This window comes from Trematomus bernacchii, unplaced genomic scaffold (genome assembly GCF_902827165.1).
Source record: "Trematomus bernacchii unplaced genomic scaffold, fTreBer1.1, whole genome shotgun sequence".
Lineage (NCBI taxonomy): Eukaryota > Metazoa > Chordata > Actinopteri > Perciformes > Nototheniidae > Trematomus > Trematomus bernacchii.
In genome coordinates, this window is record NW_022987625.1 from 1362708 (window position 1) to 1384842 (window position 22135).

The 22135-nt window shown below is 40.6% G+C and overlaps 1 protein-coding gene across 1 annotated transcript in view; it reads left to right on the top strand.

The window, feature by feature from the left end:
• LOC117484444 (C-Jun-amino-terminal kinase-interacting protein 1-like) overlaps positions 1–22135 on the top strand; it is a 41821-nt gene that overhangs the window by 13645 nt on the left and 6041 nt on the right. The window contains exons 2-8 of the mRNA XM_034132916.1: positions 1–54; positions 1272–1829; positions 5634–6191; positions 7261–7518; positions 12212–12287; positions 12378–12544; positions 13003–13106. The exon at positions 1–54 is cut by the window's left edge and continues 22 nt beyond it. Coding sequence (XP_033988807.1) covers positions 1–54; positions 1272–1829; positions 5634–6191; positions 7261–7518; positions 12212–12287; positions 12378–12544; positions 13003–13106 — 1775 coding nt within the window. The remainder of the gene's footprint in view (positions 55–1271; positions 1830–5633; positions 6192–7260; positions 7519–12211; positions 12288–12377; positions 12545–13002; positions 13107–22135) is intronic.

The window sequence follows — 22135 nt, forward strand, 5'->3', positions numbered from 1 at the left end:
TGGGCAAGAAGGACAGCTGGAAGGCATCTCGCTCCTCCTCCCCACATATCAAAGGTGACTAAATGAGCTTGGATAACAAAAAAAAATTAAATAACAAAACCAAAGGAGATTTTTACAAAAGAATCACTTTCAGTGTTTGTGCCCATTCATGTGGGCTACCAACCTACAACTGTGCAATCAGACAGTCAGATGTTGTGGGCTGCCTCTGCCTTTGAAATGTGGCTTCCCTTCCTATGTCACATCATGAGATTAAACCGCCCCCATCTGACTATTTCTACCCAGAACTTGAGAAAACGACATATTTTTCTTCCAAGCCAATCAGAGCACAGTGGGCTTGAATACAGGTATATTCAGAGGAACAATTTCAGAATTTAGAAAACCAAAATACAATTATGAACCTGTTAAATATATAAACCTGTGAATAATCATAATTATAATAACAACAATAATAATGATGATGGTAATAATAATAATGATAATAATGACCATGAAACAGTAGTTCTGAGACTTGCTCTCTGCTGATACTCTACTTCAATTTTGATGGACTTGTACTTCACTTGCCATAACGTAATTTGCAGATTGTGATTCTTAATATAAAAACTCATAAATGGTTAGCATCTTTGAACACATGGGAATAGCGCTATAAAAATACAATTAATTATTATTGTTTTTATAAATCAACCAAAAAATACATTTTGCTATAGGATAAGGTCCCAGCAGTATATCAAGTCATTTAGATTAGCCCTACTGCTACTAGCTGCACATTCAAGTGATGTCCACACAGTATAGTGCAGCAGTGATGTAACTAAGTACTATACAATCTTGAGTAACTTTTACTTTATATAAGTATTTACATTTTTTGCTATTTGTACTTCTACCACTGAAATTCAGAGGTAAATGGTGTACTTTTACTCCACTACATGTATATAATCCCTTTAGTTACTTTACAGATTTGGATTAATGATGTGAAATATAATCAACACTTAAATCAGCCTGGAGTAAATTCACAAGCTACCCTGCAGTATACGAGTATTCCTGCTCTCCGCTACTTCTACTTTGACTAAAGTACAAAAGTACACTTCTTCCACCTCCGCTATACAAGAGGGACAACAAATGCTCTAGAATAAAGTGAAATGTTTTAAAAATATTTGTATTTTGTTGTTTTTCCTGTAACTCCTGTTTATCCAGGATGAAGTGCTAGGCCACTTTGATAATCCAGTGTGCGTTCATCTGGTTGCCTCATACATAATGCCATACTTGTGCTTCTTAAGGGGATCTTACACCAGCGGATATCCAGCCCAAAGCAGAGGACAAAGTTCGGAACAGCACGCGGCGCCCGGCCCCAAAGCCCCCCGCAGCTAATGGAGCCAACAGCAGGGCTAACCCTCAGGCTGCGGCCCCCCCCACAGACAGGTCTGCTCGCCTGCGCGATAGACAGGCGTCATGGGCCCCGCACACACAGGCCCCCAGCACACAGAGGAGTCAGAGGAGAGGAGGAAGAGGAGCGCCGGCCATGAGAGAGAGGAGCCAGGGGGACGGGAGAGGGAAGGATGGAGGGACAGCAGAGAAGGGAGAAAGGAAAGGAGGAAGACTGTGTGAGGAGTCCAAGGGGAAGGACAAAGAGAGGAATGGACATCAGAGGCCCAGAGAAGCAAATGGTCTGAAAAGCCGGGGGGCTGATGGGAGAGGAAAGGTCGGAGCTAAAGGGGTTAACAGAGGAGTGGGGGCCAAGCCAAATAATATACTGTCCACCCAGGAAGTGTGTGCAGCCATGGTGGTCCCTCGCACGCCTGTAGCACCAAGAAACCAGGAAAAGACCCAAGACCAAGGTACTGAACCCGTTCTATAGCACGATGGGGGGGATGTAACTTTTAGAAAGAAAGAAAGGTAGACTGAATTACAGTAGGGGGGGGGGGGGGGTCTGTATTTTGTTTCCTTGCCCTGTATTTATTTTCAGTGCCTTTTAAGATTGATTATTTGGAAAGGTGGGATCAAAAAAGTGTTATCAAAGATAACCACCGTGTGTTCTTCAGGTGTGATTGCTAAATGCATATGCCAGCAGTTCTCCTGTTTTATGGCTTTATTTGACCTAACAATTAAACATGTAGCCCATAGTAGCAGCATGTCCGTTTTCAGGATCATTTTATTAGTAATTCCATATAATGAGAACAGTTAAGTACAGTAAAGTCAAAATGTTCCAGTGAATGAAGATTACACCCACCACACACCCCTTTGGCAAAACTCATGTATTTGCATCCTTAATACAATCTAGGTAAACACTGGAAAAACGACCAGTGTTCAGAGTAAATATGAATTATAATTAAAAACATTATTCTCCATTTGTGTTCAATTGTATTGCCAACTACAAGGAAAGAAAACATTTCACAGTCCTTTGTAGAAGTTTTCTGAAATAAAAGATCCATATGTGTAGCCTTAAGAAAAGAAAGAGGACATAGAAATAGAAAGAGGACGTGTTTTTGTGGTCTACAGTGAATACTTTTGTTAAAGGGCAACTGTAGGGATGATAATAGTAATTCCAAGACAAGACAGCTCCCCTAAAGGGAAGGTGACAGAATAGTTAAAGGGTTAATAGTTAATAGTGGAGGAGTTTCAGAATTGTGTGCCAATGAAAGGGTCAGGGGGCCACCTAGATCGCTCAGCATCTTCCTCTTGGTACTACTACATGTCTAGTAAATAGAAATGTATATGACTTGAAGGTCATTAGATTCAGTCTTCTGAAAACTCACAGTTCCTCCTGATGTTTTAAATCAAATTACCTCAGCCTTTTTTTAAATGAGCACCCACAGAACAAGCTAAAAACTCAACATTTAAATATTGACCAAAAAAGTTATTATAGTCAGATTTAAAAAATGCCTATTTACCAAGGCCGGATTAATACCTCCAGGGGCCCCTGGGCACTTAGAGCTCATGGGCCCCCCAACCCTGCCCCAAAACAAAAATGTGAGCACACGTAACACCCAGTGGCGGCGCCAGGGTATGGCTGGGGTAGGCTACAGCCATACCAAGAAATGGCTTAGCCCCACCTTAGCCCCACCATGAAAAATGATGTTAAGGCGAGACACGGCAGGCAAAAACATCGTTTTTTAAGCAGTGGTCAATTTTGAGATTTTGTGCTATTTTGATTCTATAACATGTTTTCTTTCAGGCTTTTGGAAGGAAAACGTACAAAATACACATTGAAGTGTTTATTTTACTATAGTTTGTCTATTTGCGTCTGTAGATTTCTCCTAAATTCACCAAAAGTTAGCATTCTAACGTAATATAAATTACCGCGACCGCTGCACCATGTAATCAGAGGTATCGTTGGAAAGCTGTGTCTCTCCTGCACAATCTCATCGGATCCAAATATGGTCATTTCCTTTGTATCAGAAACCAATCGTGAAAGTACAAAGGGGTCTTAAACCAAGAAACGAAATCTCATTGGCTGGTGTCAATTTCTGACAACGTGATTCGTTCAGATGCGTCACGTGGTGTGCTAAAACACTTCCTGGGTTAGCTTTCCGCTAGAAATGTAAATCTCAAAATGGCAAAAGAACGGCGAAAAAAACGTTCACAGAGAAGACGACAACAATTGTCACTTGCACAAAGCAAGGTTATACAAAAAACAAATGACCCCGAACATGAAATACCTTCACGGAGTGCGTCAAGGCGCAAGCTGTCATCCAGATAACAGGAGGGTTTAGCTAGCGTCACCCTGCAATCTTTAAAGGTCGTTTTCTCAAAATGAGTTTTTTCTCCTACTCTGAGTCCGAAATGTCCACTTCAGTAGCACGTAGATACACCAAACCTTCCAGTTATATTCCTATCAATATTATGAAGGCTTTTACAGAAGGGTTTGTTCATATATCATTCATAGCCTGAATTATATAACATTGTATACCTAAAAACATGGCGAAGATTGATATTTTAGGGCTGTTGACAGTATTTTCTGATTTATGGAGTGATAAAAAGAGATATCCAAAATCCCTTCTGATAATATTATGACTACAAAATGAAACAACAATTTTGAACCTGGCTTTATCCAAAGTTCAGATTTCGATTCCTGAAATGTGTTAAAATATGCGCATATTTAATGAGATAATGGCTCATTTGCATATTTAAACATGCTATTTCAGAAAACTTGTAATACAAAAAACAATTGCCTTATTGTAAGTAATTAACTGGAGAAATTTCTAGCTGATATCTTTAAGTTAAAGAAATTACCCTATTCACCTGGGGTGTCTCGCCTTAAAGTAAGCAAAATGAAGTCCGCCAACTCGCGTGGAGTAAATTGCACAGACAGCAGTTAGTAAGATTGATTTCAGCAGCCACTTGTCTGGAAATACCGAAGACTAGAAACAGTTTTGAAAACTTTTGTCACGTAGTGATCGTCTTCTCAATAAAACATCTTTGATAATGTCTTCTGGCCAATCAGAATCACGATAACGGCGTGGTGTTGTTGCAGGAAGTCCCGACGGAGAATACTTTTGTTGTAGTACATCTCTATATACATCGATACAACATTACGTGTTGATAGAAATCAACACGTAATGAAATAAGACCCCACGGTTTGATGATTGATAGGTGTGTGGGCTGTCTTTCATTTTGACACACAGAACAATGGGGGCTATCCACCCTTATCCACAATGTAAAGTAATTCCCACAGCCTCTTCCCTCTTCTCTCTGTGAGGAGCAGCAGCACCTCCAGTTGACACAGAACCATGGCACAAGTCCAATATAATCCTCCTTTCATCTTCAGACTCTTCAACAGCGTGTCTCAAACCCTGTGTTTTTTGGCAACCTTCTACTGAAAACGAGTTTGATTGTTAGCCTGAAAACTAAAACAATGCTCTAAAACTGAGTAAATTGAACACCTCTGTATGAACACTATCACTCATGAGCAGGTGAGCTACATATGTGCCAGAACTGTTAAGTTCTTTGAGCATTAAAAGGTTTAAGAAGAACTGCATGTTTTTTGGTAAGTATACACCTGAGAAGATGAAACTCGGATTTTACTGAGTTGTTTGGAAGTTTTAGTGTCCTTCAAGATTCAAGTTACCTTGCTTCGAGTATTTGATATACAAATGGTAATTTTATGGGTGGAGTATTCCTTTTGAGGTAAGAAAACTTAAAGGTAGGGTAGGTAAGTTTGAGAAACCGGCTCGAGATACACTTTTTGTTATATTCCATGGAATGCTCTTAACATCCCGATAGCAATGAATATCTTAAGTGCTTTGACAAAAAATCCATGAAAAAAATGTCATCTGTGGAAGCCGTAGTACTGTAAAAAGCACGACCAATCATTTTAGCCGGCCCGGCTAAAATAACTGGATGGCCTACCTGCCTGTCAGCCTTCCATCTGTGCACAAACTTATCTCGTGCCCTCATTGGTCATGTGCGCGTTCGTGTGTGTTGGAGGAGGGGCTCTATAAGGAAGTGGCAGATTTTCTCCGGTTGTGTATTTTCAAATTATAGCGATCTCGAGACGGTTTCTCAAACTTACCTACCCCACCTTTAAGTGAAGTGGTTCACAAATAACTTTGCCCACATTTTATTCCCAAACTGTTCATAGTTTTCAAATGACTCTGTTACTCCTCATATAACTAACTACTGTCCATATTTTGTGTTCTTAGGCCAAAACCATGACAGGACCCAAGACAACCCCCCTATCCTCTCTAGATCCAGCAGTGAGGGGGGCTCAAACAGAATGTCCCTTAGCTCAGACACAGAAGGCCCCCCACCAGGGCCCCTGCATCCTTCTCTATCCAATCGAACCAACCCTGTCATCAGCGAAGAAGATGGGGAGGGAGTTTCAACTCCCTGTGCAAACGTCCAGAATGGTGTAATCCACTGTGACGAAAAAACTGAGATGGACTGTACCAAGTCAGAGGTGGACGCACAGGGAGGAAAAGATGACAATAACACTGAGGTCCCTCAGGGAGATGGTGCGGCTGCTCAGACTGTACCAAAGAGTGAATCTGCAGCAGGGTTAAATTATGACTCTGTCAAATACACTCTGGTGGTCGATGAACATGCTCAGTTGGAGCTGGTCAGCCTCAAGGACTGCTTGCATGGTTACCATGAGCACAAAGACGACAGCGATTCAGAGACGGTCTATCAGTCAGCCAATGAGGAGGAAGACCCAGAGTATGAGGAGGAGAGGAAGAGGATAGAAGAAGCAACAAAGCAAGGTAATGATGCAGCTTCATTCTTAACATGGCTGACATCATTTGTGTCACAAAGCAGTATCACTGTAAAGTTCATCGGTATGTTTTTCAAATGAAAGGGTCCCATCTCTTTGGGAGCATGAATGTAGGCTACTCAGCTAAATTCATGATCAATGTTCCTGTTAGGTTATAAGACATCTTGTGTAACAACACATGTCTGCATTTGACCATATGCAGAGGCAGCACCCCAGGAAGGATAAACATAAAGAAAAAGAAAAAACATTAAGCGCTTTTTGAGTTAATTTAGGCCTTGTAACTGATTCACCAGCACTTACTATGGTATGATCTTGCCTGAAGTGAATACATCTGCACTTGTTCGGAGTTTGAATCTTTATAGTTTTTACACTTATTGGAAGTCACTTTGGACAAAAGCTTCAGCTAAATGATATAATGTAAACGCTCCACACATAGGACATTTGTGTTTTAGCATCTGGCCCAAGGTCACAGACATGTAAACTGCAGGGGCCAGGGAACGAACCACCAATATTCCAATTAGTGGACGACCTCAGCCTAAAACTAGGTGCTACGTTGTTATATGTCCTCATGTGGAAAACTTATTTCATGTCCAATATTGATTCAGAGAAACATAACTATTCTCAGGGAATTGTATCTTTGTTGTTAGGATTGAGATTTTTAGGAAGCGTTCTCACTTACTGGACAAACAGCTTATGGTTTGGCAAGGGTTGGCATCAGAGTAAAACTGCGCAATGCCGGTTTGTGATTTGAATATAATTGAAGGACTAATCGTCTCATGGATTAGGCGATCAATACAAAAAAGACCAAGAGGACCTATACTGAGGCCTGTTGAACAAAACTGCTACTACACACACACTACACACACACTACACACACACTACACACACACTACACACTGCTACATGTGCGGAGGACCACACTTTGTACAAGATGATTTTGCAGGTGTAGCTTCAGGACAGAATATCTGAAATCATTTCGACCCCATCTTTTTGCACAGTTCCTTGGTTGTTGTTTCTTGCTGCAAAGAGTGTAACTCTTACTTGTTTTCTACTCCAAGAGAGGAGGAAAGAGGAAGAAAAGAGAAGAAAGGAGGAAGAAGTCTCCAAGAAGAGGAGGGAAGAGGATTTGAAAAGGCGGAGGGAGGAGGAGGTCAAAAGGAGAAGGGAAGTTGTGGCAAGGACCTGCAAGCAGTCCAAGGTAACCTCCACAACAACTTCAGAGGAAGAGGAGTCTAATGGAGAGAGGGCCGTCCCTTCCAGAAGTCAAAAGTTCCTCAACCTGTTTCCCAACAGCAGCTCTCAACACAGCGCCACTGGTATGTTTATAGTCCAAGGGTTTGATTTAAACGAAAAATCATTTAGAAATATATATTCATAAAGATCCCTTTATTGATCACCTCTATATGTGTGTTTGCCTGTTGATGCGCCTGTTGTATATGCTGCTCATTTGAGGTCCTAAATGTTAGTTTTGTTTGCTTTGCCTTTGCCTGAACTCATTCTTCACAAGTGGTATAATATAAGTATATATGGAAGCTGCAGTATCGGTTATAGGAGGAGTAAACATTTTACACATTGTTATAAGAACTATGTTGATTTAAGTGTATTTTTTGTTTACAACAACCTGAACACATGCATGCTGCTTGCCATTTGAATGTTGTTGTTTGTTTATGTTAGGATTTTGTTTGTCACATACACAATCCTAACATGTGTTTTTTTAAGTAGTCTTTTTATTTTATTTTAGACATTTTAACACAACACACAGAACAATGTACAACACCCCCACACCCCACCACTGATGGCCACACAGCACATCCACAATTTGACAACAATTGAATGATATTAATAATAATCCTCATCAACATAATCACAATAATACAGATAGACCAGAGGCCTGTACTACGAAGCTGGTTCAACCTAACCTGGATATGTTGGAGTTAGCCGGTTGGCCCAATCCAAAACATACGCGCTCTGGCTAAGCTGTACTACGACGCTGGTTATCAAGTGGATCGCTGAAGCCAGCCGTGTCCTATCTAGTTAGGTGCGCGTTCACATGAAAGGGGTGGTATTTGGAGCATTCGACCAATCTCAAACATGGACAAGCGTACTGACAGCGCAGCGTCATACTTCCTGAATGAAAAGTGACCTTTAATATTAGTCAAATATGAAGAAGTTAAACTTTAAACATCCATGACTTAAACACTTTATCCAGGATAAAAGCCACATAGCTGCACCTGCAAGGTGAATACAGCTGGTAAAAGAAAAAGTGTTTGAATGCGTACATTAAGAGGTTTATGATATCACTGCCCCGTCTAAGACACGAGTGGATCTGACTTTAATTACATTTGACTCGAGTGTTTCGTCAACTTAATGTGTTGCTTAAAATAATACTTCTACATACAGTATGTGACACTGTGAGTGTTGCACGGCCAGATACGGCTCAAGAAGCTGACTCAGATAAGGAAATATATGATACATTATGATGTGATATGATATGAATGATAATGGGACACATCGACGTCTGCACTCACAGTGCCGTGGACTGTACGTAATGTTACTCTGATCCGGTTACTTATGTTGTGGCAGATATTTAAGTAAGCTTTCTTAACGCTAATGTTATACTAGTCAGATTGCTCTGAAGATGGGAGGGGATATTCTATTAATTTTCACGTTCACACAGTCAGTTGATTTTTGCCGGCCGTCTTTCCTGCAACGGCAGTTTTTCTGTATTTCCTCTATCCTGTAATATGACTTGATAGCTTTAAACTCCGCACACGGAGCTCTGATTGGTCAGCAGGCGGTGCTTTCACTGAGTTGATCTCTTAGCCTGCAACCTAACCTCCTCCTGAGGAGGTTAGCCGCTCAGCATAAGTTACCATGGAGATCTAGCCCGGTAAAAAGAGAACCAGCGTCGTAGGACCGGAAAGCCCGAGTTTTCCCTGAAGTTAGCCGGCTAAGCGAAAATCCGGCTTCGTAGTACAGGCCTCAGATGAGATAAATAACATATATATTATATATATATATATATATATATACATACACATATACATACAGATCAAGCTGGAATATCAATCAAACATATAGAACTAAGAGGGATATTATTTTCAGTCTGCAATATGTGAATCCAGGGTAATCAGTCAACAGAAGCCGAATCATATCATGTGTCTCCCATAGTTGAGGTTATTTGGCCTTCTAAGCAGTGGAAATATGTCCCCTGGTTAGAATGGCACTTAATAAATAAAGGGGAAATGGAACGGTCTATTTTATGTAAGGTGACAGGAATAAAATGCCGTCTGTGAAGAATTGTATACTGGGTTTCCCTCAGTCTGTTACATATAAACGTGGTTCTGATTAAGTTTATAGATGCCTGCCTGATAACATGCTTTCCATTTTGGCGCTCTAAGATGAACTTCATTGCAAGGGAGGTTAAGAGAAAAAGACGCAGTCAGTGAAGTAACAAAATGCCTTATTTACAGATATCCAAAGAAATGCTGTTGCGGGATATCGAATGTGTCTTGTAGCTGCCGGAAAGATAAGAAAAAAATCATCCTTGAATAAGTCACCAATTACGTGAATACCCCTGTCCCTCCACTAAGATAAGACAATCTAATAAGATTGCATTTTACATCTGAATTAATCTTGTTTTTATCACAAGTGACCAGAGGCCTGTACTACGAAGCTGGTTCAACCTAACCTGGATATGTTTGAGTTAGCCGGTTGGCCCAATCCAAAACATACGCGCTCTGGCTAAGCTGTACTACGACGCTGGTTATCAAGTGGATCGCTCAAGCCAGCCGTGTCCTATCTAGTTAGGTGCGCGTTCACATGAAAGGGGAGATATTTGGAGCATTCGACCAATCACAAACATGGACAAGCGTACTGACAGCGCAGCGTCATACTTCCTGAATGAAAAGTGAACTTTAATATTAGTCAAATATGAAGAAGTTAAACTTTAAACATCCATGACTTAAACACTTTATCCAGGATAAAAGCCACATAGCTGCACCTGCAAGGTGAATACAGCTGGTAAAAGAAAAAGCGTTTGAATGCGTACATTAACAGGTTTATGAAATCACTGCCCCGTCTAAGACACGATCTGACTTTAATTACATTTGACTCGAGTGTTTCGTCAACTTAATGTGTTGCTTAAAATAATACTTCTGCATACAGTATGTGACACTGTGAGTGTTGCACGGCCAGATACGGCTCAAGAAGCTGACTCAAATAAGGAAATATATGATACTGTACATTATGGTGTGATATGATATGCACTCACAGTGCCGCGGACTGTACGTAATGTTACTCTGATCCGGTTACTTATGTCGTGGCAGATATTTAAGTAAGCTTTCTTAACGCTAATATTATAATAGTCAGATTGCTCTGAAGATGGGAGGGGATATTCTATTAATTTTCACGGCCGTCTTTCCTGCAACGGCAGTTTTTCTGTATTTCCTCTATCCTGTAATATGAATTGATCGCTTTAAACTCCGCACACGGAGCTCTGATTGGTCAGCAGGCGGTGCTTTCACTGAGTTGATCTCTTAGCCTGCCACCTAACCTGCTCCGGAGCAGGTTTGCCGCTCAGCATAAGTTACCATGGAAATCTAGCCCGCTAAAAAGAGAACCAGCGTCGTAGGACCGGAAAGCCCGAGATTTCCCTGAATTTAGCCGGCTAAGCGAAAATCCAGCTTCGTAGTACAGGCCTCAGGCCTAAAAGTGATTGTGGGGGACACGCCCAGGAATCAATACAAGTCTCCTTTTTGAGATATGCACATAGCCATGACCAGACGTAGGATGCATGGCAGGCCCAGTTGTAAATATCAAATTAGGCATAGTAAGGCCGTCCCTATCTGTAGGTTGCTGTAGTATATTAAGCCTCTGTCTGGGTTTTTTGCCATGCAAAATAAATTCAGAAAGTGATTTATTTTTCTAAGTCAAGATAAAATGTATTGGTCAAGTAAAGAGGGGGCATCTTTAATGGATATAAGTGACGGGGGAGGACACTCATCTTAATGAGACTGATCCGACCCATCAACAGAAACTGACCAGGACATCTGTGTTACTCATGGTCCCTAACGGCATAGATTCAGATTTACTATAATTGATCTTGTAGCCAAATATGGCACTGAACTCACTAAAGACTGTCATCGTAGTAGAAATCGACAGCTTGGGGCACGACAAAAATAGCAAGATATCGTCCACGTATAAGGCCATTTTATGTTGCACGTTCCCCATTATCACTCACCTTATATCAGTGTGTATACGAATACTTTCAACTAATGGTTCCAACGCTAAAGCAAAGAGAAGAGGGCTTAGTGGGCACCCCTGAGGTACGCCCCTAGCCACAGGAAAAGGTTCAGAGCGCCGTCCATTAGTTATGACTACAGCTGAAGGTGAATGATATATGGTTTGGATCCACCAAAGGAAGTCCCCTCCTAAGCCAAATCTCGCAAATGACTGTTTCCATCAGCTTTGGACATGTTCCCGAAAATAAATTAATCACTTTCTTGTGGTTCAATCGGGAAGAAAATGAAATAATCGGCCCTTGAGGCTGGAGCACGGCAAAAAACGTACCTCTAACTCTGAATGCATCACGTGACCGGCCCTAACATATGTTTACTGATAATCTGTTTTGCCTAGCTCCAGAAAGCAATAACAAAAAGAAGAAGAATAGAATAATAAAGATTAGGTGGAATAATACTTTTCTGTGCTAAATAACTAATGATGAAAATATATCACTACAGTATGTTGGAGAAAATGAAACATTCAAACAAATATTTGATGGCCATTTTTGACAATTGAGTTACTCTGTTTTGAATATGTATACGATTGTAATGTCTTCAAATCCATAAAAAAATGAGGATATCATTAATATGAAAAAGGTGAAGGTGTACTCAGCCTCAGTGAAGGTGTCCTACACATAAAGCTAAAAACGTAGTCACGGTGGCCAAATTGTGCTCTCCATTCCCAAGTAAGCTGTTATGAATGTAACATGGCTGCTGTATCACTCAGGTGCTGGCTCCTTTGGTGTGTTCTCCTGTGTTTTGGATGGAGTGGAGAGACAACAGAGCCACAGAGCTGCCTACAGGTCAAAACTTATACTCATATACAAACTAACTGTGACATGTCCAAATCAACACGGAGACTGAATTCTGTATAATCTCTTTCCTTTCTTTAGGTTTGTCCCTCGTCATTCAGATGAGCTGTACCTAGAGACGGATGACCCAGTGCTGCTGCTGAAGCAGTCTGAGGACCTGTGGTGTCAGGGCTACAACATGAGGACCGGGGCTACCGGCATCTTCCCTGCCTTCTACGCCGTCAGGCTGCCCACAGACACTATCCAAGGTCCATTGCAACAGAAATCTATAATACAAAAACTGAATAGCAGAGAGACAAGTGAGAAAAAAACATCTAGTGTTCTATTAAAGTCTGATCAAAATGTTCAGTGTACAGTATGTTGGCACATTAGTGATGGTTCAAATACATTGCCAGCTGATTGTAATACATGTAAAGTAACAAAACTAGCTAACATAAAATATACTGTATATTCCTTGTGTTTACAGTGTATGGAGAAATTAATACTCAGCTTGAAGAAAACATGAATACTTTGAACCCTTCTTAAAAATGTTAGGTAGTGGTGCACTTCAACCTGTTGTGGGAAGAATGAGTATAACACCAGTTTATTTTCAACTGTTTAATCAACATGATTTTCTTTTCTCACTTTCCACTCACTGCTTATTTCCTGACACAATCAGCTTGTCATTATTTAAGTTGATGTTATTATTATTATTTTGTTCCCATAGCTGCGAAGGATAGCTCGATAGAGAAGTTCCTGGTGCGATTCCTAGGTTCGGTGCAGGTCCCCATCCACAAAGGCACCGACATGCTTTCCTCTGCAATGCAGAAGGTACGTACAGGCAGTGAGAACAGAAACACACCATGAAAGTGATATAGTGGTGAATAAATACAACAACCTCCAGCTGGCGATCATGACATTGTCACGGTTTGTATGCGGACCTAAAAGCAGTACAAACAGGGAGGCTGGTCAGGGGATGTAAATAAGGTGAGCTTTTATTAAATAAAAAGCTGGTTCAACACACAAAAAACTACGGAGCAGGCAAGGGGGAACAAAAGGGAAAGTAACAAACAAAACAAAAACAAACCGGGAACACAGGAGGGCAGACCAGAGGCCTGTACTACGAAGCCAGTTCAACAGACCCTGGATATGTTTTAGTTACCCGGTTTACCTAATCCAAAACAAACGCGCTCTCGCTAAGCGGTCCAACGACGCTGGTTATCAACTCGGTAACTCAAGCCAGGGTTTCTCTGGCCCAATCCCAAACCACCCCCCACACCCTACCCCAGGCATGGACAAACTAAGGCTCGCGGGCCATATACGGCCCGTTGGGCTTTTTAATCCGGCCCGCCGAATATTGGTAGAAAATTGTCCAAATAATAGTAAAGACCGCATTCATTTTGCCTTTTTCCTGCAATACCCGACTTTTCAGTTGATCCCACTAGATGGCGCACTCTAGACACATTGACCTTTGCTGGAGTCTGGTCTATTCTATGGCCCCACTCGGCAACCCGGCAAGATCTAAGAACCAAATACGTCGAGATTAACCTGAGCAATAACAGTTCATGGCGAGTACAGCGAATACAAGTTGTAACAAGCAGTAGCGCTGAGCAAAGGGACTAGAACGCGACCACACACTTATAAAAAACCACTTATATAAAGTCAGGCAACACGAACCAGGCTTAGTGTGATTCTGTTTATTTTACCTTACTTTAATGACCATCCGTTCACTGTTATTGATCATTGTGAAGAGGCAGACGTTTTCCTGTTGTTTTGTATTATTGCAGCTATCGGATGGAATCAATACATGGGCTGCATGTGGCCATCACAAGTAAAATCATAACAAAAACTACGCCGGTAAAATGTGCCTGTAGAAAACGGCTTATGCCACAATATGATAGGAACAAGTAGTCAAGATTAGCTTCGGTTGCTATGCTAACATCACCTGTAGAATGCCAGAGAAACCTTCATAACACCGTTGTGATGCCAAACAGCGTCAATTCAGACTGAAACACATTCACTCATGGGGAATTGGGGATATGTATCAGCTGCTTGTGTGACAGTCAGACAGTGAATACTTTACAGCGGCCGATGCCGTGATTTAACGGGAGACTAAACTCCGGTGGACGAGCAGTACTGCAGTGGTCGGTAATGCCGCTGAACCACATTAATAAACAATGAACCATGGCACTCTGGAGAAAGGTATAAGGTTGGAGAAGTAGTTCTTTAATTTAATCTGGCTTCGTATGATTAAAAACTACCCGACGCAGTCCTCTATAGAGTGCCACAGTGACGCGTCCTAAAACCCGGAAGTAAGTTATCATTTTACCACTTCCGATTCCTTCAACAAAAACCAATGCAATTTCTCCATAGGATTTTGGAAAATAGCTCGAAATAAGGTCTGTGGTTGACACAAATTGAAGAGACAGATCACGTTTTGTTCAGCCAGATAATATCCACATGTCTACCCTACTTTTATAATTTTCTAATCATAAATCTTATCGATAGATTTATGATCTTATCGATAGATTTATGATCTATCACAAACATGGAGAAGCGTATTGACGGCGCAGCGTCATACTTCCTGAATGAAAAGTGAACTTTAATATTAGACAAATATGAAGAAGTTCAACTTTAAACATCCATGACTTAAACACTTTATCCAGGATAAAAGCCACATAGTTGCACCTGCAAGGTGGTAAAAGAAAAAGTGTTTGAATGCGTACATTAACAGGTTTATGATATCACTGCCCCGTCTAAGACACGAGTGGATCTGACTTTAATTACATTTGACTTGAGTGTTTCGTCAACTTAATGTGTTGCTTAACCCTCCTGTTGTCTTCGGGTCAAATCTGAGCGATTTACTACTTTCATCGATCATAACTTTTTTGTTTTACATTCGATTGCATTAAGGCTCCTTCACAGTAGACATTTGAACATATGAAATTGCTGACCACCACTTTCATTGAATTTTGGATGATTTAGTCAACTTTGTAACACCCATGATGTTCCCGGTCAAAAATGACCGCCATAAAGAAAAGGAATTAGTAACCATCCGGTTCAGATAAAACACGCACGCACGCACGCACGCACGCACGCACGCACGCACGCACGCACGCACGCACGCACGCACGCACGCACGCACGCACGCACGCACGCACGCACGCACGCACGCACGCACGCACGCACGCACGCACGCACGCACGCACGCACGCACACACACACACACACACACACACACACACACACACACACACACACACACACACACACACACACACACACACACATACACATACATACACATACACACACACACACACACACTCTAGATGTGCCCATCCCCCCATGTGAATCACACCTGGCACACACAAACGCACACAGAACAATTTGATACATTTCCCGCTCTTATGTGCCCATCCCCCCCATGGATCAAACCTGGCACATGCAATACATGTTCAGTGTCTATTCTTTGTATATTTAGTGCAGTTTTTCATGTATACTAGTCTGATACAATATGTACAGTTTGAAAGGGTTAATGGTTTTTGTGTTAATGTAATAGAACACCAAAGTAAGGGGGGGAAAACGAAGACAATAGGAGGGTTAAAATAATACATCTGCATACAGTATGTGACACTGTAAGTGTTGCACGGCCAGATACGGCTCAAGAAGCTGACTCAGATAAGGAAATATATGATACATTATTTATGATGTGATATGATATGAATGATAATGGGACACATCGACGTCTGCACTCACAGTGCCGCGGACTGTACGTAATGTTACTTTGATCCAGTTACTTATGTTGTGGCAGATATTTAAGTAAGCTTTCTTAATGCTAATGTTATAATAGTCAGATTGCTCTGAAGATGGGAGGGGATATTCTATTCATTTTCACGTTCACACAGTCAGTTCATTTTTGCCGGCCGTCTTTCCTGCAACGGAAGTTTTTCTGTATTTCCTTTATCCTGTAATATGACTTGATAGCTTTAAACTCCGCACACGGAGCTCTGATTGGTCAGCAGGCGGTGCTTTCACTGAGTTGATCTCTTATCCTGGAACCTAACCAGGTTAGCCGTTCAGCATAAGTTGCCATGGAGATCTAGCCCGGTAAGAAGAGAACCAGCGTCGTAGGACCGGAAACCCAGAGTTTTCCCTGAAGTTAGCTCGCTAAGCGAAAATCCGGCTTCGTAGTACAGCCTCAGGGAAATCCAGAGCAGGACACCAACAACCAAACCACCATAAAACGACGACGAACCGACAGAGATTGCAAAAGTACACACATCCTTTACTCAAGTAGAAGTACAGATACTCGTGTTTAAAAATACTCTGGTAAAAGTAGAAGTACTGACTAAACTTCTTTACTCAAGTAAAAGTAAAGAAGTATGTGCTTTGAAATGTACTTAAGTAAAAAGTACCCATAACTACCAGCTGTTTTAAAGAGTACCTGACCTCCCTTTATATTAATAGAACAATAATGTCATTGTTAGCCAATGAATGTTTCCATGCTGAACAACGGCAACATGACAACGTTTTCATTGGTCCCTCTTCTTTAGAGAAGACCAGGAAATGATGGATACACGGATCGTGTTCAAATCAATAGGCACGCGATGACTCTAAATAATAATGATCACGCCACCAAACACACATTCAAACTAAAGGAACCAGCCTGTTTTGAAAATGTAAGAAGTAGAACGTACAGGTATTTGTGTTCAAAATGTAAGAAGTAGAAAGTACAGGTATTTGTGTTGTAAGAAGTAAAAGTAAAAAGTCGTCAGAAAAATAAGTAGTGGAGTAAAGTACTGATACCAGAAAAATGTACTTAAGTACAGTAACAAAGTATTTGTACCAGTGGCGTAACTATTGAAGCCCTGTTCGCGGGGACGCGCAAAGGTGACGTCATCGCCTGTATTGAGCGTTCGCCTAGTTTTCTAAGCTTTTTTCTCTCTTTTGAATGATATATTTCCCATCAGATTAAACAGCAAACGGCTGAATAAATAATGTGCATAATATTGCGAGGTGGCTCGTTTTAAGGACACAATCTTCGTATTGGAACAAACTTCAGTTTTTAAGTGTAGTCCCACTCTGTTATGTTCCTTCTTCCTAGAACAGACAAATAAGATGTCATTTGTCAGTATAGTCCTATTTCTTAAAACCGTCTCTGTTGTTTAAGTGTCTGATAGCCTACTTGATAACCACGAATAGTAAGCAATGATATAACAGTAATGATATAACATATATGATAATGTCAGACAATGTGTTATTTTCAATCAAGCCTAAAAGATAATTTGTTCAAACTGGCTCCACTCGCTTTAATTGCTCCTTTGAATGTAATTAGTGCGAATGCTGTGCCACAGCATTCCACTGTAGTACTTCAAATCTTTATTCTTCCCCTTATTATTATTATTTCAACCATACTTTGGCTCTCCATAACTTCAGCTTACTTTCAGCTACAGAAACCATTCAAATATCAAACTATTCAGCCTGTTCAGGAATCGATGGGAAACCTTCAACTTTTTAAGGTATCAGATTTTTGACATCTTTTACGGTTTTTGACTTATCAACGTTTAAGTTTTGGTAAATGTACAGGCTGTTTTAGATTTTAGAGTGCGTGACATCATCACAGATGCCCCTTTCACACCGGCGCTTTTCCTGTTCACACCGCAGCGGCGCCGCGTCATAGCTCCGGAATGCGGTTCACTTCCAGCTCCAAAAAATTGTCGGTCTAGAGGCAAGAGCTTCGGAGCTATGACGCGCCGTCGCTTACGTCTCTTACGTCTCTTACGTCGAGGCGTGCAGGAAACTAAACCCACCTCCCCTGAACATGGGTCGACTGAAGAGTCTCGTCATGCCTGCCTACAAGCAGTAGCGCTGAGCAAAGTGACTAGAAGGCAACCACACACTTATAAAAAAAAACACACTTTATAAAGTCAGGCAACACTAACCAGGCTTCGTGTGATTCTGTTTATTTGTACCTTACTTTGACCATCCGTTCGCTGTTATTGATCATTGTGGAGCAACCCAGTCTCACAGCATTTCGTGTTATTAGTCACGAAATTAATTTAATCTATTGATTCGTGTTCACCAACACGATTTTCACCTTTTTTTCGTGTCACATAGAACGATTTTAAATGCAATGTATTTCTATTGGTAGTATGTTTCGTGCCTGCAACACGTCTTTTTGTCCGGTCGAGTCTTGGAAGACCAGAAGCTGTGTGGTTCATAAAAACATGTTCTTACTCAATATCTTACCCTAAGCCTAACCCTATCCCTTTTATTTTAAATTGTATAATGTCTGAGTTTTTTTTGCCGTCAGTGAGGAAAAGAAATGGGGCTCAGAGCCTCAGAATACTGAAATCTGTATTTTATGTCATCTTTTTTTCCTTCTAATTTGTTATTATTTGGTGCAGGCACGAAACATACTACCAATATAAATACATTGCTTCTAAAATCGTTCTGTGTCAGAATACTTAAATCTGTATTTTTTTAAATGTCTTTTTCCTTCTAATTTGTTATTATTTACATTGCTTTTAAAATCGTTCTGTGTGACACGAAAAAAATGGCGAAATCGTGTTGGTGAACACGAATCAATAGATTAATTTCGTGACTATAACACGAAATGCCGTGAGACTGTGTTGTGTGGAGAGCAGGCAGACGTTTTGTTTGTTATTATAGCAGCTATCGGATGGAATCAATACATGGGCTGTACAGGTTGTCATGTCCGACTATCACAAGTAGAATCATAATGAAAAATACGCCGGTAAAATGTGCCTGTAGAAAACGGCTTAGCAAGTAGTCAGTTTAGCTTCGGTTGCTATGCTAACATCACCCATGTTATACCAGAGAAACTTTCATAACAGCGTTGTGATGCCAAACAGCGTCAATTCAGACTGACACACATTCACTTAACCCTTGTGCCCTCCTCGAATTTTCAACCTTTCGACCCCTTCGTGGCAAAAATGTACACGCCCATAATAACTGCTACTAAATCATCATACATCAACATTTCTTTCTACTTTTTTTTTCATGAATCACTTAAACAACTTATAACGTACTCAAAACTACCAAACATTCAATAATTTTCTGGATTTTAACCCTTTAAATGCCTGTTTAATTATTTGAATTATTTCATTATTTATGACAAAAAACACAAAAAATGAATTTTTTTCAATATAATAATTAGTAGAGGGATGGAACTTTGGTGGTTATTAGAGTCTTGGATGTGTCAAAGATTAGCAACAAAATTGATTTGACTGCATTATTATTTTTTACGTAGTATCAGATACTACCTCTGGACACCTTCGTGGCAAAAATGTACACGCCCATAATAACTGCTATTAAATCATCATACATTAATATCTTTTTCTACTTTTTTTTTCATGAATCACATATACAACTTCTAACGTATTCAAAACTACCAAACATTCAATCATTGGCAGGATTTTAACCCTTTAAATGCCTGTTTAATTATTTGAATTATTTCATTTTTTCTTACGAAAAAACACAAAACATAATTATTTTTCAATATAATAATTAGTAGAGGGATGGAACTTTGGTGGTTATTAGAGTCTTGGATGTGTCAAAGATTAGCAACAAAATTGATTTCACTGCATTATTATTTTGTACGTAGTGTCAGATACTACCTCTGGACACCTTCGTGGCAAAAATGTACACGCCCATAATAACTTCTATTAAATCATCATATATCAATATTTCTTTCTACTTTTTGTTTCATGAATCACATAACCAACTTATAACATACTCAGAACTAGCAAACATTCAATACCTTTCTGGATTTTAACCCTTTAAATGCCTGTTTAATTATTTGAATTATTTCATTATTTATTACAAAAAAACACAAAAAATGAATTTCTTTCAATATAATAATTAGTAGAGGGATGGAACTTTGGTGGTTACTAGAGTCTGGGATGTGTCAAAGATTAGCAACAAAATTGATTTGACTGCATTATTATTTTTTACGTAGTATCAGATACTACCTCTGGACACCTTCGTGGCAAAAATGTACACGCCCATAATAACTTCTATTAAATCATCATACATCAATATCTTTTTCTACTTTTTTTTCATGAATCACATAAACAACTTCTAACGTACTCAAAACTACCATTTTCGGTTTCGATTTTAACCCTTTAAATGCCTGTTTCATTATTTTCATTATTTCATTTATCTCAAAAATGCCTCATTGACTTCCATTCAGACCACATTTGTTGATCTCACTGCCATTGCAGTATAAAACCATGCATTTTGTAATGTCAGCATTTCATTTAGAAGAAAAGTAGTGATATTTGATATTTCTACTCTATTCCAACAGATTAAACCATTTTCCCACTGTAGGCCGATGCATTAAATTCTTACATTTTTGCCAGTTATATTATGGAGCCGTGTGACTACCAGGGGGCCCCGAGAGTGGTGTGTGTGTGTGTGTGTGTGTGTATGTATATGTATATGTGTGTGCGTGTGCGTGTGCGTGTGCGTGTGCGTGTGTATATGTGCGTGTGTGTGTGTGTGTGTCATTTCCAGCAGCAGACTAGCAGGTCCTGCAGCATGTGACCTGGTGCTCTCAGGTGATAGAACAACATTTTTTTAGGCCTGTGCACAACCAGCACACACCTCTCCTCCCTCTCCGTGTGTGTGTGAGAATCTGTAAGCATGCACAGATCATTTCATGGGAACAAAAGGCCATCTTTTGAGGGATGTGTTTGATGTGTTTTTGAAGAGCTGCTTGATTACTCAAAAACAAAAAACAAATGTTAGTGTGTTTATGCACCTGGCTGCCAAAGATAAACATGCAGTTTGACCAAGGGCTTATTTCATTAGTGAGCAGAGAAGGAGAAAGACCTGGAGCAAAGAGAAGGAACTCAAATGAAGAAGCTTTTCAGTGCAGAAGAGACTTCAGAAATAATCTTGCAGCCTTCTTCTGCCAGCGAGCTGCAGGACTCATCTGAAGAAGACACAAGGTTCGAGCTGGGGTCTGACACTGAATGCTCTCTGGAGTCCAGCATTTCTTTGAGTTCCTCTGACCCTTCATCTGAAAGTGGAGAGGACACTGAGGGTCCGGTCCACAGTGAGGGGACAGAGAAGAACGGAGGTCGTTCTCCCAGGAGCTGGGGAAAACCAGGGTGTCCTCACAGATTGTGAGAAGAAAGCCCCCCGTGGTGGTGGATGGTGGGCCGGACCCTTAGTGTCCTCTCCACTTTCAGATGAAGGGTCAGAGGAACTCAAAGAAATGCTGGACTCCAGAGAGCATTCAGTGTCAGACCCCAGCTCGAACCTTGTGTCTTCTTCAGATGAGTCCTGCAGCTCGCTGGGGTTCCCTGATGCTCACGGTCTGGTAATTGTTTTATAGGAGCCATAGTTTTTGAACAGGTGGCAAAATTGTCAGATATACTCCTCAATGCATTCTTATGGGACTCAGTGCTGCAGTTGGTTGTCATGGTGTTGCTGGGCAGATTGGAGCCACACACACCTGAGTGACATCATCTAATCAGAACAGACACCATGGAAACCTTTGATCTCTGGACACACACACAGGTGTTATGATTGGGTGTTATGAGTAGGTGCTCAGGAACAGAAACAAACACTGACAGACTGGACTTTAACAGACTGTCTCAGCCTATTCTTTTCTGTCTGATGGAGACTTCATACTGACTTCAACAGGTTCCACATATTTTATACATTATTGGTGACGTATGGTTTTAGTCAAAAGGTTTGCAGTCAAAATATTCTGCTGCTTTCCCAAGCCTTTTTACTTTCTTTTCTCTTCTTAATACAAATTCATTCACTACTACTTACATCTGATATGTAACTCCTTCAGCCTATTTTCAGCTGCAGAAACCATT